This window comes from Crotalus tigris, unplaced genomic scaffold, assembly GCF_016545835.1.
Source record: "Crotalus tigris isolate CLP2741 ecotype Arizona unplaced genomic scaffold, ASM1654583v1 scf7180000018945.517086, whole genome shotgun sequence".
In the NCBI taxonomy this organism is placed as follows: Eukaryota; Metazoa; Chordata; class Lepidosauria; order Squamata; family Viperidae; genus Crotalus; species Crotalus tigris.
In genome coordinates this window covers 243,873-260,739 of record NW_024097289.1, presented here as the reverse complement: position 1 = coordinate 260,739, position 16,867 = coordinate 243,873, and the positions used below count along the sequence as shown (strand labels likewise).

General features: G+C 41.4%; 1 protein-coding gene across 4 annotated transcripts in view; it reads left to right on the top strand.

The window, feature by feature from the left end:
- Positions 1-16,867, top strand: part of ZBED1 (zinc finger BED-type containing 1) — a 304,298-nt gene that overhangs the window by 53,600 nt on the left and 233,831 nt on the right. For all 4 annotated transcript variants that reach the window (XM_039357786.1, XM_039357784.1, XM_039357785.1 and 1 more), the window contains one exon: positions 10,762-10,830. In XM_039357786.1, the coding sequence (XP_039213720.1) occupies positions 10,762-10,830 (69 nt within the window). The remainder of the gene's footprint in view (positions 1-10,761; positions 10,831-16,867) is intronic.

Here is a 16,867-nt window from a genome sequence, read left to right as displayed (position 1 = left end):
CAAGAAATATAAGTGCCATCTGGTTCCCTGGATGAATTTCATAGTATTCCAAGACAGGGCTTTTTAACCAGTGGTACAGGTACCACCTGTGGTACATTGGCACCTGGCAGGTGGTATGCAACCATCCTAGAAAAGTGGTAGTGGGGGAGGGGAATGAGCTGAACCAGTGGCAGCACTGCACACAAGCCTGAGCGAGAGGTGGCTGGAGCTGCAGGGCTGTCAGGGCTCAGTGGAAGTGCCAGGATCAGCACTTCTTCGGGACTGTCAGGGCTCAATGGAAGTGCCAGGATCAGCGCCGAGCTCCAGCTAGAGCTCAGCGCTGATCCTGGTGCTTCTGCTGAGCCCAGAAGAAGCGCTGATCAGCTGGAATGTTGCAGCATCTCCAGGGTCTTATGATTTACATTCAGATGCTTGGCAACTGATTCATATTTATGACAGTCACAGTGTCCCAGGGTTATGTGAAGTGACCAAAACCTGCTGCAACCACCCAGCAGATGGGGGAAATAAAAACCAAACACCCCCCACCCCACCCCCACTGCCAATTCTCAACAGAAATGCTGACAACAATGAAAACCTTGGACAGGAGGAAAAGTGCCGCTGGGTGGGCAGGCAGGTGTCTTGCTTGGCTGTGCCTTGGGAGGCACTTTTTCAGTGCCATTGTAACTTCAAACAGTCACTAAGCAAACTGTTGTAAGTCGAGGACTACCTGTACTTTATCACTTTTTCCCTTTTTTTTTGGTCATCAAGTTTTTGACACCTTGCTAGGCGACTAGTGGTACTCGGATGTTGCCATATCCTAAAAGTGGTACAATGGGTGAAAAGATTGAAAAGTCCTGTTCCAAGACATTTAAAATAATCCTCAAGTTGTTCTTTATCTGTCTTTTTGGTAGGAAACCATTTTGGTCTGGGTGTATAAATTCAGTCAAAAAGTTTTTCATTCTTTCTGCCATTATTGCAGCAAAGATTTTATAATCCACATTTAGTAGCGATAGTGGTCTATAATTTTTAATTAGCGTATGATCAGTATGATTCTTTGGCTATCAAAGTGATATTAGCTTCAGTCCATGAGTCCGGTATTTTTGTCTGTATGAAAACTTCATTAGATAAGTCTTTCAAAGTTGGAGTTATAATATCTTGTAACGTACATAAAATTTGGCAGGAAGTCCATCAGATCCTGGTGTTTTATCTTTCTTTTGTTTTTTTATTGCCTCTGTAATCTCCATCATTGAAATATTCTTGTTTAACCTCTGGCGCATATTCTCAGGAACCTTTGGGAGATTTGCTTTTTTTAAATAAGCCTGGATTGCCTCTTTAGAAACCGTCTCCACCTTATAACACTTTCTCATAATAAATCTTCGTAATTTTTTTCATTAAATCATTATGGCAGTGTAGGTCACCCTCTGAGTCCCGTAGCTTACTTATTAATCTTTTTTCTCTTTATTTTTTTAATCTATATCAGTGGTGGCGAACCTATGGCACACGTGCCAGAGGCGGCATTCAGAGCTCTCTCTGTGGTCACATGCGTCATGCTCCAGAAATGGCAACTGTCCCTCTTCAACCAAACGCCTGCTAACTCGCCGAAGTCCCATCCCAGCACAGTTGGTTTCCCTCCCCCCGTCCCATCCCTTCTGGCCTTGCATGTTCTCCTTTTCCTGGGCACGACCCACTGCATTGCCTCCTCATCACCATCCAGCTCAGAAATGGCTTCTCTGAACTGCTGGCAGTGGGTTGCGGAGCCCCAGAGTGTGCTGGTCGAGGGGCTGTCAGGCTGTGGCTGCTGACAGATACTGTCATCCTCCATGCGCTCACTGGCCTGTGTGCAGGGGCCAATGGTGTCAGGCAGCAGCCGCCCTGACCCCTGCCTTGCCTTGCCCTGCGACAATGGCACCCCCCGCCCTGCCTCGCCTTGCTTCGCCTCATCCCGTAGGACGAGCCTCCTGCCCACCGCCCTACCTGCCAGAGACCCCCCTGGATCTCCCTCAATCCTGCCCAGCCCCCACAGGCATCCCTCCCCATGAGCCCCCACCTGGCACCCGGCAAAAAATAAGTGGGTTTTGGGTTGCAGTTTGGGCACTCGGTCTCTAAAAGTTTCGCCATCACTGATCTATATGCACTGATCTCCCTGGTTTATTAGCATTTTCAAAGAAATTCTGGTTAGACCGTTTAATCTGTTGTGCCATTGTATTTGTCTCAAGTAAATTTAATTTGTGTTTTAATAATTCCATTTGTATTTTCATCATTTTCTTTTGTGGGTCTGATTGTAACTCAGATTCCAGAATACTAAGTTGTTCTTTCAATCTGTGTTGAATATGTTTCTTTTCCTTATTCTTTTTGGCAAGATAAATTATAGCCAAACCTCTAAAATATGCTTTTGCCGTGTCCCATACAGTTTGAATAGAGATTTCTTGTTTTTTATTAACTTTAAAAAAAAATTCCATTTCTTTTGTTGCAAATTGTAGAAATTCCTTTTCCTTCAATATTGATTTATTCAAGGACCATCTCGGTCTTTTCTTAAATCCTTTCTAAATCATTTTAATTGGATTATGATCTGCCCAAATTTTTGATTCTATTTCAATTTCTTGTATCATGGTGTTTAAATCAACAGAAGTCCATATCATGTCAATTCTTGATCACGATTTATGTCTATTAGAGTAAAAAGTATATTGTGCTTTTTCTGGATTCATCTCTCTCCAAGTGTCCTGTATACAGAGTTCATCTTTCATTTTTAAAAGGGATTTAGGTAAGATATTACTTCCTTTTTTCCTTTGTTTGTAACTTTTATAGTCCCATACTGGATCAACAATTGCATTGAAATCTCCAAGTATACACAAACTATGATAATTTAAGTCCACAAGTTTATCATATAATTGCTGAAAGAATTGATCTTGTTTCTCATTGGGAGCGTATATTGCAACCATCAGTATTTGTTTTTGGTTCCATGTAATCTCAACCATTAGTATTCTTCCCTCTTCGTCAATATAGATTTGTTTTGGGTTCATCTTTTCTTTTATATAGAGAGCTACCCCTCTTTTCTTTTGTGATGCCAAAGAGAAATAAAGTTTACCTAGTTTTGATTGCTCAAGGATTCTGGAATGTTGTATCTTAATGTGTGTCTCCTGGAGACAAATTATGTCCATTTTTAACTTTTGTAGTCTGTGGAATATTTTACTCCTTTTTGATGGGGAGTTAAGACCATTTATATTTATTGAGAGAATTCCTCTATGATTGTTTAAAAAAGTCCTCTGTGGAGTGCTCAATCTATATCTTTTTGTATCCCCCAAAATTAGTAATCCTTCTGGAATCAACCATCTGAAATTCACTCCTCTATTAATCAATTTCCTTGTTAAGAATTGGTATTCTCTTCGAGCTTCTCTAATTCTTCTTGGAATCTGTTTGAGAACTACCAGTTCTTTATCTTTATATTTCAGTAATTGATCCCTCACTAATCTCAGGATCTCATCCCATACTGCTCTTTTACTAAATCTAACATGACCCTCCCTAAGCACTCTATTTCTTCTTGCATAATTTGAATTCACTCTAAAAACTTGATCGACTTCTCTTTTGATTTGATAATTTCCATTCCAAGCAGATCCGCCAATAATTCACTCATCAATAGTACCAAATTCTCATCACTTTCTTCTATCACATTTTGAAAACTTAGAAAGTATGATGCATGTTCCATCTCCATCATCACCATACTTTCTTCCAGCTCTGCGTTAGATTGCGCCAATCTCTGATTTTCATCATGGAGAGCTTCTAATTTCTGGTCCACTACTACTGACTTGTCTTCAATATTTTGCATTCTTTGTTGAGTGTCCGACGTCGACTGTTGAAAGGCTTCCATTTTCTGATCCATCTTAAGCAAATCATTTTTCAAGTCTTCAAAGTCCTTTTTAATTTCCATTTTAGAATCTACAATTGCCTGGAGAATGGCTTGCATATCCTTCTGCTGAATGTCCGGTTGTAAAAATGTTGTAATTGATTTTTGAAGCGCTGTACTGACTGAAGTTGATGCAGGAGCCAAGGAGCCCTTCCTCACCCCTTTCACCAAAGTTGAAATACTCATCTTGATTATTGTATTTATTTATAATCCATCATCAAGCCCGATGGCTCAATTAATTATAATCCAAAAATAGAGCCCGATGGCCAATTATAATCCATCGAAAAGCTCAGGAAAGAAAAGAGATAAGAAAAAAAAGATTTAATCCAAAACCCTCAGTAAAAAATAAATATAAAAATATCCAGCAAAAGTATTATCAAAACATAGGAAAAAAATTAAAAAGGAATAGCAAATCTCTAGGCAAAAAAAAAAAAAAAAACCAAATAGAAAAAGAGAAACATAAAAAATATGTTTATATCCACACAGTAAAGCTGAAAAAAAAGGAATAATAAAAAAGAGAAAAAAAGAATATCCAATTTATAATCCAATTAGAAGCATAAAAATCTTCTTCTGAGGTTCCCTTGTTTTAAAAAGAATAAAATAAATCCAGAAAGGGAGCCAGACACCAAGCAAAGACAAAAAACAAAACAAACAAAAAACAAAAAGAGCCTCTCTTGGTAATCTCCAAGCGAGGTAGGAATGTCTGGGCAGTCAGCCAAGTGTCTGGGCATTGAGCCAAACTCCACAGCTGAATCAGCGAAGTTAATGCAGCAAAAGAACAAAGGAAAAAAGTTGCAAAATAACCACCAGGGACACTGTTTCTTCCCCCACAGTTTACATAGGGAGAAAGTAAAAGAAGAAGAGAAAGTTCCAGCAGTAAATACACAAAACTAACATTCCAAAAAGTTCTAAAAAAGAGCAATTAAGGTGGCTTTTCCCAAGTAGAATTATAATGGGTCTTTCTTCCCCTCTATAATAAGACAAGCTGGTCCTTCAATGTAACTTCAGTTCAAAAGATTTTTGATGTTTTAAAATGCTGAAACCGCCACTTTTCGGGAGGGGGAAGAAGCAAAAATCCCCTCCTCCTCCTCCCCTTAGGCTTCCAGCTTAACTTTAAAGGCAGGCAATTTTCTCAAAGGTGCGCTTTGCAACAAAAACTGATATCATCTCACCTGGACCAGTTGCTTGCTTCCTGAAACAGCTGGCTCCTGTCTCCGGTGATCTGCTGAAGATGGCGGCAAACGCGAAGCTCTCCGCCTTTCTCCCGCCAATTCCAGAGGCTATTTTGAGTTCAGAGAGCCAGCTACCGCCGGCTCCCTTTCCTTAAAGAATTCATCTCTTGGTGGCCACCCCTCCAGGGTGGCATTCAGCCCTGCTGGGCCCACCAGCGACAGAAAATTGGACCCTGGGCACTGAGAGTTCGTGTCCCAGGGTCTACAACGACATCACCTGAAGCACTCCCCTCATTGGAAATTCTGTAGCCAAGATAATCTAATCGGGTCTGGTGAAATTCACATTTCGACAATTTGGCATAAAGCTTGGCATTCAATAGTTTCTTTAACAATTCTCTCACCAGCTTTATGTGATCAGTCATATTCGTGCTGTATATCAGGATATCATCAAGATACACCAAAACACTTGTACAAGTGATCATGTAGGACCTCATTAATCAACTGCATGAATACGGCTGAGGCCCCCTGTAGTCCAAATGGCATGACTTTGAACTGATAGCTCCCCATAGGACAGTTGAAGGCAGTTTTCCACTCGTCTCCCTCTTTTATTCTCACCCGGTAATATGCCTCTCTCAGGTCTAATTTAGTGAAGACACTCCCCTTAGCCAGATGGATTAATAAGTCCTTTAGGAGGGGGAGGCGGTATTTATTTTTCACACTCAACATGTTGAGACCCTTACAATCTACGCAGAGATGAAGAGACCCATCTTTTTTCTCTTTGAACAACACGGGTTCCCACAGTAGATTTGGCCCATTCAATGAACCCCCTTGCTAGGTTTTTGTTCATGTATCGCTGCATCTCCTCCATTTTGAGGAGGGACATAGCATACATTCTTGGGCATGGGAGTTTGGCTCCTGGCTCCAGTTCGATAGAGCAGTCACTGGATCTGTGAGGGGGGCAGGGCATCACATTCTTTTTCACTAAATGCCTCTGCCAGGTCCTGGTATTCATTGGGGATGAGTGGTTTGCCTGGTGGCGGTGAGGCAGCAATGTGTGCTCGCTCATTGGGTGGCCTAAGGTGCCCCGCAACATCGGTTGAATCAGCAGGAGGTTTAGGCCCTATAGATAGTCTCACAGTTCTCATTCCTTTCTCCACCAGATAAACAGCTTCCATTTGTCCAACTAGGCTAGCCCTAGGATCACAGTCTCAGTCATTTTTGGAGCCACTAGGAAGTGAATAAACTCCCAGTGCGCACCTATTTCTAGGCGTAAGGGCTCAGTTAATTGTGTGACAAGAGTCCCTCCCATCAGGGAGCCATTGGCTTGCTCAAATCTCACAGTTTTGGAAAACTGTTTTGCCCGTATGGACATTTTCATGGCAAACGGCAGACTAATAATGCAGCAGGTGCATCCAGAATCAATTAGCACGTTTAAGTCCATTTGTGCCCCAGACTTAGGGATTATAAATTTGGCGGCCAGTGAAAAAGGTGGGATTTGTCGACTCACCATTGGGTTATTCTCTTCTTCATTGTCACTGTCAAAGGAGGGTAGAGTTGGGGAGGGTCCACCTGGAGTCCTGGCGTCCTGTGTGGGGAGTGTAATCTAGGCAACAGGTTCTTGGGTGACCTGGTTGGATTTTTCTTTCATTAGCTGCTGGGCAGGTTTTCTTCTCGTCACTGGTTCTGGTCTGTTCTGCAGTCGGGGGTAGGGAACTGGACAGGTTGCTGCTCGCTGTCCCTCTTGTCCACACCGAAAACATTAATTGACGGGCCTGCAGGTGGCCTGGGTCTCTCAGCCATCACAGTAGTTGGAGGTTTTTGTGGGGGTGATTGCTGTCCAGGTTGCTCTGGTGGCTGCTCGGATTCAGGCGGAGGAGGCTTCTTATAGTGGGCGAGCTGAACATCTAGCTTCACCACTGCCTGGTACCATTCTTGCAGCTGATCAGGTACTGCTCCATAGATGCAGGCCTGAGAAAGGTGATCGTCTAATCCCTCGATGAAGTGATGGATTAGGGATTGTTTAGGCCACCCCTCTATTCGACCTGCTATTTTGCAAAATTCCTGCACGTACTCCAGGGCAGGCCTGCCGGCTTGTTTTATTTTATGGATTTGTTCTCTTGCTTTAAGACCAATAGATGGGTCCTCAAATCTTTCTCTCAGCCCTAAGAGGAAGAGGTGGGGGTTCTCCAATTCGGGGGCTTGCTCATTATATAAATTGTTCAGCCATTTGGATGCTTCTTCCTCTAAGCTGGACGCAATCACATCCACCATGGCCCCCGGGTCTGGGTAGAGATAGGCCCAGCAATTCAAATGAGAATGCACTTGGTTGAGGAAAAAAACCAGCTTCTCTGAGTCCCCATCGAAGGTTGCTCTGAAAAGTGGTGCAATTATAGGCTGTTGGGGTCCCCACGGTGGCTGTTGCTGCTGGCCCCATCCTGGCTGCAGATTTATGCCCAGGGGTTGCATGTTTGGGGGCTGTGGCCAATCTCCTTGCTGCTGGCCGCATCCTGGCTGCAGATTTATGCCCAGGGGTTGCACGTTTGGGGGCTATGGGCAATCTCCTTGCTGTGGTCGTTCTCCCACCAGCTGCTGATCTCCTGGCTTCTGTACCACCCCAAGCTGTTGCAAGGCCTCTGTTAGCTGTGGCAAGTTCAGGGGTCATGGACCATCTACCTGCTGGGTTTGCCAATCTCCCCATTGCTGCAGAGGCCTCAGACTGGGATTCCCTCTCTCTTAAGGGCTCGAGTCCCTGGCAGGGGAAGACAGGATCTGAAAGACTTTCTGATCTGCAATGGAAGGGCTGTAGGCTCCTCTCTGCAGGAATTGATTTCTGCTTTTCACCTCTGGGTTTTGAAATCTTTCCAGTGACTCACCCAAGGCTTGAGTAGCAGGCGATTTGTTAGCTGTCCATCATTGTGCTTTCCAGATCTCCCAGCTGGGAGATCTGCCAGAGTTCTTCCTTCCCTGGCTTGCCGGCTGTTGCTACCCCCCAGGGAAGCTGTTGCTGCCGGGGTGCTGGCTTCAGGCAATCTTTCTTCTTCCATAATGAGATCTTCCCCGAATCTTTATCAGCCTATCCCTTTAGTTTAGGAATAGTGACCGGGGCCTGGGACCCCTTAAATGGTTAAAACGTTTTGTGGATCTTGGCATGTTATCAAGGTTTCGACTAATGAAACACTTCAAAGAACTTCCAGGCATTGTTTATCCTAAAAGCCTTTATTAACAGTATAACAGATTGTCGGCACATCATGGATGGATGCCAAGATCTGAAGTCTCCACCCTAGAGCAGTTATTTTTGCTAGCATTTTCCCTCCCTCTTTTGCTCTCATGAGTCACGTTCTCCAACCAGCCTGGGGGCCAAAGGTTCACTTTCTTCTGATGCCCACGCGTATTGCTTTCTCTCCATTAACTCTAAAAGTGCCAGACAGTTCTGCATATTTTTTCAAAGCAAGAATATTCAATATTAGCAGTGTTGACACCTTTTTTACCACTGCCGCCATACTGCACTTTTGAGATGCAAATGTAACCTTGCCAGAAATGTAGCAAAAGTTATCTGCATTGTTTACACAGTTTCATGGCATCTTGGCTTCTGAGGGAAAATATCACGCAACTAATCAAAATATGTAATAATTAACACGTTTTATATCGGAGGTCGATAATTTCCCAAAATTTGTAGACCAATGAGATGTGCAAAGAATAATAACAGAATGTAATGAATCAAACCTCCTCCCCATTACCTGCCATAGACAGTAATTATATTTAATTAGGGTGGAAAAGCCTTATTTAGTAATAAAAATGAAACTGAAAACTCAAAATCTATACTTGCTTTCATCTTTTAATGCTAGCAGGATATATCATAAACCTAATGACTTCATCTTTCAAGAGCTTTGAAAGCTTTTTATAAATTTTATGTTGAATGCTTTTATTTACTGTATATGACTTCCTCTGTGACTACTGGAGCTGGCATGCAAGCAACTGGAGTTGGGAACCAAAAAAAAGCCAGCTGCCATCAACAGCCCAGTTGGAGAAAAGGATGGCAAATAGACTATTACAACAAAAGGGCAGAACAAGAATCTTTCCCTTTCTCTCTCTTCCTCTCCCTCTCCCTCTCCCTTTTAGCCTTGTGGAAGGATATAAAAAACTGGTTCTTTCCCCAGGGGTTGGGTTAAGTGAGGTGGGAGCCTCTGGCTGGCTTTGTTGGAGCAGTTTTTGTTTTATGGTTTTCACTTTTTCTTGACTTTATTGTTGTGAGCTGTACAGATTTGTATTATAGATGGATAGCTGAATAAATATTTAAATAAATAAACTCCCTTATATTTTCTTCCACCCCGCATAGTTCTTAGATTCCATAGAAGCTAAACTTTCTCATTATATTTTATATTACACTAAACTTACTTACCTGACTCTGACCTTGAGATGCCCTGGAAAATTTCTTTTAAGTTGCCTATATTTAATCCTGGCACAAATTTTGTTTGTTTGGTTAGCAAATTTATTGCAAGGAAACCATGCTGAAATATGTAAAGCATTATATCAAAATTTTGGCAACAGCAGAATAATTTTGATTAATATATTTTTCAATTTTAGTCTACTTTAATCAATGCAAATATACATTTATATGATAAAATAAAATATGCATTTTATTTATAAAATTTATTGGTATACAGTATATCAAGGTGAATATAATGAATATCTAAAGAGTATATATTCTATATATATCCTATATATTAGGTTACAAGTGGTTCTGGTTAACCTAGAGTTCTATTCTGAAATGGCTTATTTGCTTGAATATGAATCTTTTCACTTTTGAAAAACATTGAACCTGAACTATACAAGTTTTGCTCCCAGATTTCAATTTTCCAGGGAGATGTTCCATTTTTATTACTATTTCATTGTCAGTTTTTTTCTGCTATTCCAGAAAATATATACAGGTTTAGCAAGTATTTTAATTTACATTGCCTATGTTGTGTATATTTATACTAATGATTATTTAGGTACCTTAATTTTTATGCAAATAATACACAATAATACTTATTTGTGCTTTGGCCACTCTTGCTGTACAATTCCATGGGCAACAATTAGTCTCTAAGAGTTTTGATCAGATCTCATTGAATTGCATCTCTTATTTCAGTATTGGTGGATTTTTTTTTTTCAATGTCAGGTTGTTAACCTGATACCAACCTTCTCCTCCTCTGCTTCTAGGCATAGGACCAGCAGTAACTGAGTTATACTTTAATATGGTATATTTATTATTACCCTAGAAAGTGGTTCATAAGTTGTATTGATGTACAGAATCTTAATTTAAGACACTACATACTCTTTTTGTATCATTATTTTTGTTTTACAAAATTGTTTTACATTTTTTCCACATCCTTTCTTGGAAAACGTACATAACATTGAATTAATATTTCAACTTATTATATTTATGTTATGTGCATGTTTTACCACTACAGGATCACAATGATCTGATTAGATTCTATATTTTCAAGTAAATAACAAGAAGACAAAGAAGACGTAGGACCTTTTTTACTATGAAAATATTACATATATCTTATTATATTTACTGTAAAAAAACCTGCATTGTTTCAATGTTTATTGTTTTGTTTTCTTTAAACATTTAATACAAAGTATTTTTTCTGTATTTTATATTGTTTATATTGTTCAACATATTGCCAATCATTCATTATTCTCTATTTTTTATTTTTCTAACAGCTGGAAATGATGAAAAGAAAGGCCAAAGATCTGTGATGAAAATAAAAGAAGAAATTCTGAATGCAAAAGGTAACTCATATAGTCTTTTCTACTATATAATGTTACATATTTCCCAATTTATTTTTTTCTTGTTTTAAGCTCATTTTTCTTTTTATGTACATTTTTTATAATATACATTGCTGAAAAACCAATTGATTCTTTTCCTTTTTCTGTAACTGATTATATTTCTAAAGGCTCTGTCCTTCCATTTTGTGTTTTCAAAAGAAAACTTTACAAGAATTTGACAGTAAAAGGTGTCAGTGCTGCATTAAATGATACTGATAATCTAAAGCGAAGTAAATCTTTACACTTTTGTAATATTAAACAATATATGATGAGTGGACATTACATGAAATGGGATTTCATTTTCATTTTTTCTTACAAAGTTCATTAACATGCTAGCGTCCTACAAGGCTTAGCCTAGTCATATCTGGCCAATTTGTAGAAAGAAAACCCAAATTTACTATTAGACTTATTAAATTCTTTACAACATATCCTCATAAGGGAGGGTTTAATTAATTAAGAACTAACACACTTAACATTAATTGTGTAGTGGTAGGCTTTTTGACAGTATGACAAAGTATGCTCTAAAATATAGCAATTATAGCAGTCATTATTCCTCACCATTGACTTGCTGTACAGAATAGGAATTGTAATTCAAAAAATACAGAAGTAATTCTCTTCTAAGTGACATAAAATTGAGCTTGAGTAAGCCCACTTAAAAAAAAAGTGCACCTATGGAGAAGGTGACTCTTAAAAAACAATTCTGAAGGTTTTGTTTATACCATTTTATTTGCATGAATCTTATTTTTCACTCAGTCTTATTTTTGTTGCTGTAGGAGCCCACTCTTGCTGTGTTCTGCACACACACCCTTTCCTGCTGTATTTATTACTGCTACAGGTGTTCACAATTGGATAATTTCAACAGAATATTCTCTCCTTCCTCTACCTCTGAATTTTATAGTTCAGTACATCTTTAAATTGAGAAGAAGTGAATTTGCAGGCTCCCTGAAGCCTTAGACCAGTGGTGGCGAACCTATGGTACGCGTGCCAGAGGCGGCACTCGGAACCCTCTCTGTGGGCACGCATGCCGTTGCCCCAGCCCCGCCTCCCCCCACGGCCCCCTCACCAGCAGCCCCCCTGGAGGAGAGTCGCCCCCAGGCTCGGCCTGCATGGAGTAGCACAGCCAAGAACATGGCAGCCAGGCAGCAGGGACAAGACTCCGCCCTCATGCCCTTCGTGTGCAGATGCTGCTGTGGGGCGGGGCAGAGGGCATGGCTGCCATGGCGCTACAGGGCCGCCTGGGTGATCTACTGTGGCAGGCAGTGGAGGCAGTGGGTGGCCCTGCGGGCAGGTGGGGTGTGAGCGGAACGGGGGGTGGCAGGGGGTGGGGCGGGTTTTGGGCACTCGGCCTCTAAAAGGTTCGCCATCACTGCCCTAGGCAGTATAGATAGTATAGTGATAGTGATAGTACAGACATAAAAGAAATGTATATAGCTGTGAATAAGAGAAATAATTTGGCAATAGGTGAATTTCATGGCTCATTTGGGATCTTTGCACAGCTCAAAGCTTTCCATTACAAAAAAACTATAGAAGCAGGAAGAGTACAGATGTAAGAAAACCCAATTTGTACAGAGTGCTTGTAAAATCAAATAATGTTTTATTAGTTATCACAAATTCTATTTATTTTATTTATTTAAAACATTCATATAGCCATTCATCTTTCACGAACTCTGAGTGGGTCCCAAACAAGAATTAAAAGACATATAAAATACATATAAAACATTTTAATAATCATAAAATATAACTATTTAAAACCTAAAGCATAAAACAATAACAGTTTAGATTTATCCAATGTATAGATCCAGTTTACATTTCTCCTTGTTGGGATTCTTTGGAATAATTCTTAAATGAGGATATTTCTGCATCCATGCACTATAGTCCTAAATTATTCTATAGATTTACATCTTAGTGGGTTGCAACACTGTCATTCTTGCATTGTGTATTTTAAGGGCAACTTGCTTTAATGGTAATACATTCAAAAGTGAATGAGGAAATCCCTGGAAGACCCAAAACACCCCATATTTCTGCCCAACTGTGTCTACCCTGAAAAAAGTTAGAAGAAATTTGGAGTGTGATCACTTATTTTTGGTTGGAAACAAACCGTTTCCTATTTTGTGCATGCCCCCAATTGACCACAGATCTACAGTGAGGACATTGGAACATCATTTGGACTGTAGAGTGTAGCTGGATGTTAGTAAAGAGTGGGAAGATAGTTAAGACCGATGGGGTGATACTACCAGCAGGCCCCACAGCAGACATACTGTACAGACCAGCTACAAGTACCTTGATATTCCATAGTCACATGGGACCTGATGAGGCTAGGAAGACAGTGACATTCAAGTACTGCCAAAGAAAGACATGTCCTGAAAAGGCAGCTCAATGGGTAGAACAAGATCTGTGCCATTAACAGTCATTAGATACAGTACCCTGCTGGTATAGTGAGTTGGTCAAAGGAGGACGTGTATGGAGGTTTCCACCCCAAGTTGAATATCCAGAGACTGTATCCTACACCAGCTGAAAAGAAAGCAGGCAGGGTCTGGTAAGTGTTAAACCATGTCATGGGCATCCAGAGCACTGAAGAATAATGAATACATGAATAAGATAGCAGCAGATCAAAGATAAAAATCAAGTAGGCAAAGTTCCATGAGAAGCTAAGACAAGACCCAGCGTGGGATATACCACTGACAGCTGAGTTGGCTGACATTGGGAAATCTTATCAGTGGCTGAAAAGAGCTGGACTAAAAGACAATATTGAGGTGCTGATTATAGCGGCACAAAAATAGGCACTAATCACCTGATCCATTGAAGCAGGAGTACTATCAACTAGACAGTACCTAAGGTGCAAAAAAGTCCCAGAAACAATCCAACGCTGTGGCAGGATATAAAATGTGGGCAGGAACAGCATATATTCAATGACACAATTAAATATTGTGTTTCCCCAAAAATAAGACCGGGTCTTATTTTTTATTTGCCTCCAATAGAAGCACCAGGTCTTATTTTCAGGGTAGGCCTTACCTCACCTCTGGCACCGACAGTTCCACCCAGCCAGTCCACTTCTTCTGGGGCCGAAGTTCTGCAACTGCATTCAGGCCTGCATTTTGCAGTCAGGATTTTCCAGAAGATCTAAGTAGTACCAAGTACCAAGTTATGGATTAAATCCATAGCTTGGTACTTGGCTGCTGAGGTCTTGCAGAACTGAGCTACGCAGTTCTTGGTTGCACAGGCCTTCCGGGCCTGTGATTGAGAAATGTAGGCCTAGCTGCAGAAGACGCCTTAGAAGTGGTGGGTGGGCGAGGAGAGGTTGACTGCAAGTTAGTGGATGCGGGGCACATGAGCCAGCTCCACAACCCCACCCTAGCTTGATTTTTAGGTATGTACCTCGCCCCAAAACTAGGGCTTATTACTGGGGTAGGGTTTATATTAGGCCCACCCCCAAAAATCAACTTAGGGTGTCAACTTTAAAAATGAACGTGTGTAAGGACCCACCCCACTTTGCATCTTAAGAAGACAGAACTCTTGGAATAGTTCTTCCAACAGGCATCCTTTATTAAGAGAAAATGGTTGCAGGCATTCTAGACAGGACTTGGGGTCCAAGCTCTCCCATTCAAGGTTTTAAGGGGTTCCCCAGTAGCCCCACCCAATTACCCCCTTCTTCCAGCGACAGTCTCAGGCATTACACTCCCACCCCCTTTTCCTTACTGCTGGCTGGCTGGAGACTTCAGAGAGAACTACATGAAAGGTAATAGCACCATTCTTATGGTTAGTCCTTTTGGTGATATCCACATCCAGTCCCTTTGAAGTGTACTGAAGGAAGAGAGGGCCATAAAGCCCCTTTGTTCACCCCCTTCCCTTCATCGTATAACAGAATCCAGAGAAGGCAGAAATGGGGTTTTCTATAATTGATAACTAGAGATGAAATATAATTGGATTCTGACATCCTGCCCCCTTAAAAAAAGGACAGATCCACCTGAAAGAAAACAAAACAGGTATAAAAGTTAGTCAGGCTTGTTATGATACTCTGTGTGAAACATCTTTAATAGCTTTGGGGCTCTGACATGACGTTTATGGACCCACTCATTTTGTGAGGCAGGGAGGTGTTTCCAGGCAACTAGGTACTGAGTCGCTCCATGATATCTCCTAGAGTCAAGGATTTCCTTTATTTCAAAATGTTGTTCACCTTCCACCATGATTGGAGGTGGTGGTGGGGGGATTTTTGGCCATAAAGGTGACTGACACTCTCTTTTCAGCAAGCTGCAATGAAAAATTGGGTGTATTTGCCTGAGATTTTTTTGGTAATTCTAATTCTACTGTTACTGGGTTGATGATTCTTTTAATTGGAAAAGGCCCTATATATTTTGGTCCAAGTTTTTTACAGGGCTGTAGGGACTTTAGGTATTTTGTAGATAAGTACACCATTTCTCCTATAATGAATGGTGTAGGCTCAACCCTTTTTTTATCGGCTTGTGCTTTGTATGCCTGCCTAGCTTCATCTAGTGCTTTTCTAACTATTGGCCAGGTGTTTTGTAATTGTTCCATCCGTTCTTTCAGTGATGGGATCGTTGGTTCGTTTGGGGTTAATTCTGGCATGGGGTTGAAACTTTGACCATTGGCTATTTGAAAAGGAGTATAACCTGTGCTGGAGTGGACTGCATTATTGTAGGCAACTTCTGCAAAAGGGAGTAAGTCCATCCAATCGTTCTGCTGGAAATTAAGAAAACATCTCAAATATTGTTCAAATACTGAGTTCATTTTTTCAGCCCCCCCATTCCCTTGTGGATGATGGCTAGATGTCAGTCCCTGAGTGGTTCCTAAAAGGGATAAGAATTCCTTCCAAAATGCAGAGGTAAATTGCACTCCCCTATCAGAGATGATGCGTTGGGGTGCCCCATGCAATCTGTAAATGTGCTGGACGAAAAGTTTCCCTAAGGCTTTTGCGGTGGGAATCTTTTGGCAAGGGATAAAGTGCACAAGTTTGGAAAACAAGTCCGTGACCGTCCAGACAACAGTATTCCCATTGCTTTCTGAAAACTCCACTATAAAATCCATGGCTATTTCCCTCTAGGGGGCTGAGGGATTTGCCACTGTTTGTAATAGTCCTGGCGATTTCCCTTGCAACCTCTTTGCAGTTGCACATTTTGGGCAGCTGGCCACGTAGTTTCTATTTCCTTTTTTATGGATGGCCACCAAAGTTCTTTCTCCCTGGTAAATGTTTGAGCTTAAATTGGAACTGGTGAAAATGCTGGGACCAGCGGGCTTGTTTAGGGTTGAGCTTCCTGGGCGCTTTCAGGGCTTCCAAATATTTGTGATCAGTCCACACCTGGAAGGGGGTTTTGTTGCCTTCCAGGAACTGTCGCCACGTGACTAATGCCCAACGTATTCCGTATGCCTCTTTCTCCCGTACGGGCCAGCACTGTTCTCTTTCCGTGAGTTTCTTGGATGTATATGCACAGGGTTGCAATACCCCATCATCGTTTTCTTGTAATAGAACAGCCCCCACTGCCACATCACTTGCATCTGCCTGTATTACGAAGGGCTTGTCCGTGTCTGGGTGCCTTAGTACTGGTTCGGCAGAAAAAAGTCTCTTTAGTCTCTCAAACGCTGCTTGGCACTCCATTGTCCATGTTAGCGGCTGGCTAGGTTTTACTGAGCATGCTCCCTTCAGTTTTAATGAGTTAGTGAGGGGCAAGGCTATCTGGGCAAATGAGGGGATGAACTGGCGGTAAAAGTTTGCAAAGCCCAGGAAACTTTGTAGTTGCTTTCTTGTGCGGGATGGTGCCCAATCTAATACTACTCTGACGTTCTCTCGGTCCATTTCAATGCCCTGGGAGGATATGCGATAACCTAGGTAGTCTATCCTTTCCTGGTGGAATTCTGATTTCGAGAGTTTGGCATATAGGTGGGCGGCTCGCAGTTTCTTTAAAACCGCTTTGACTAGGTTGACATGTTCCTCTTTTGTTGAAGGTAAGAGTGAAGATAAGAATGTCGTCCAAGTAAACAAGGACCC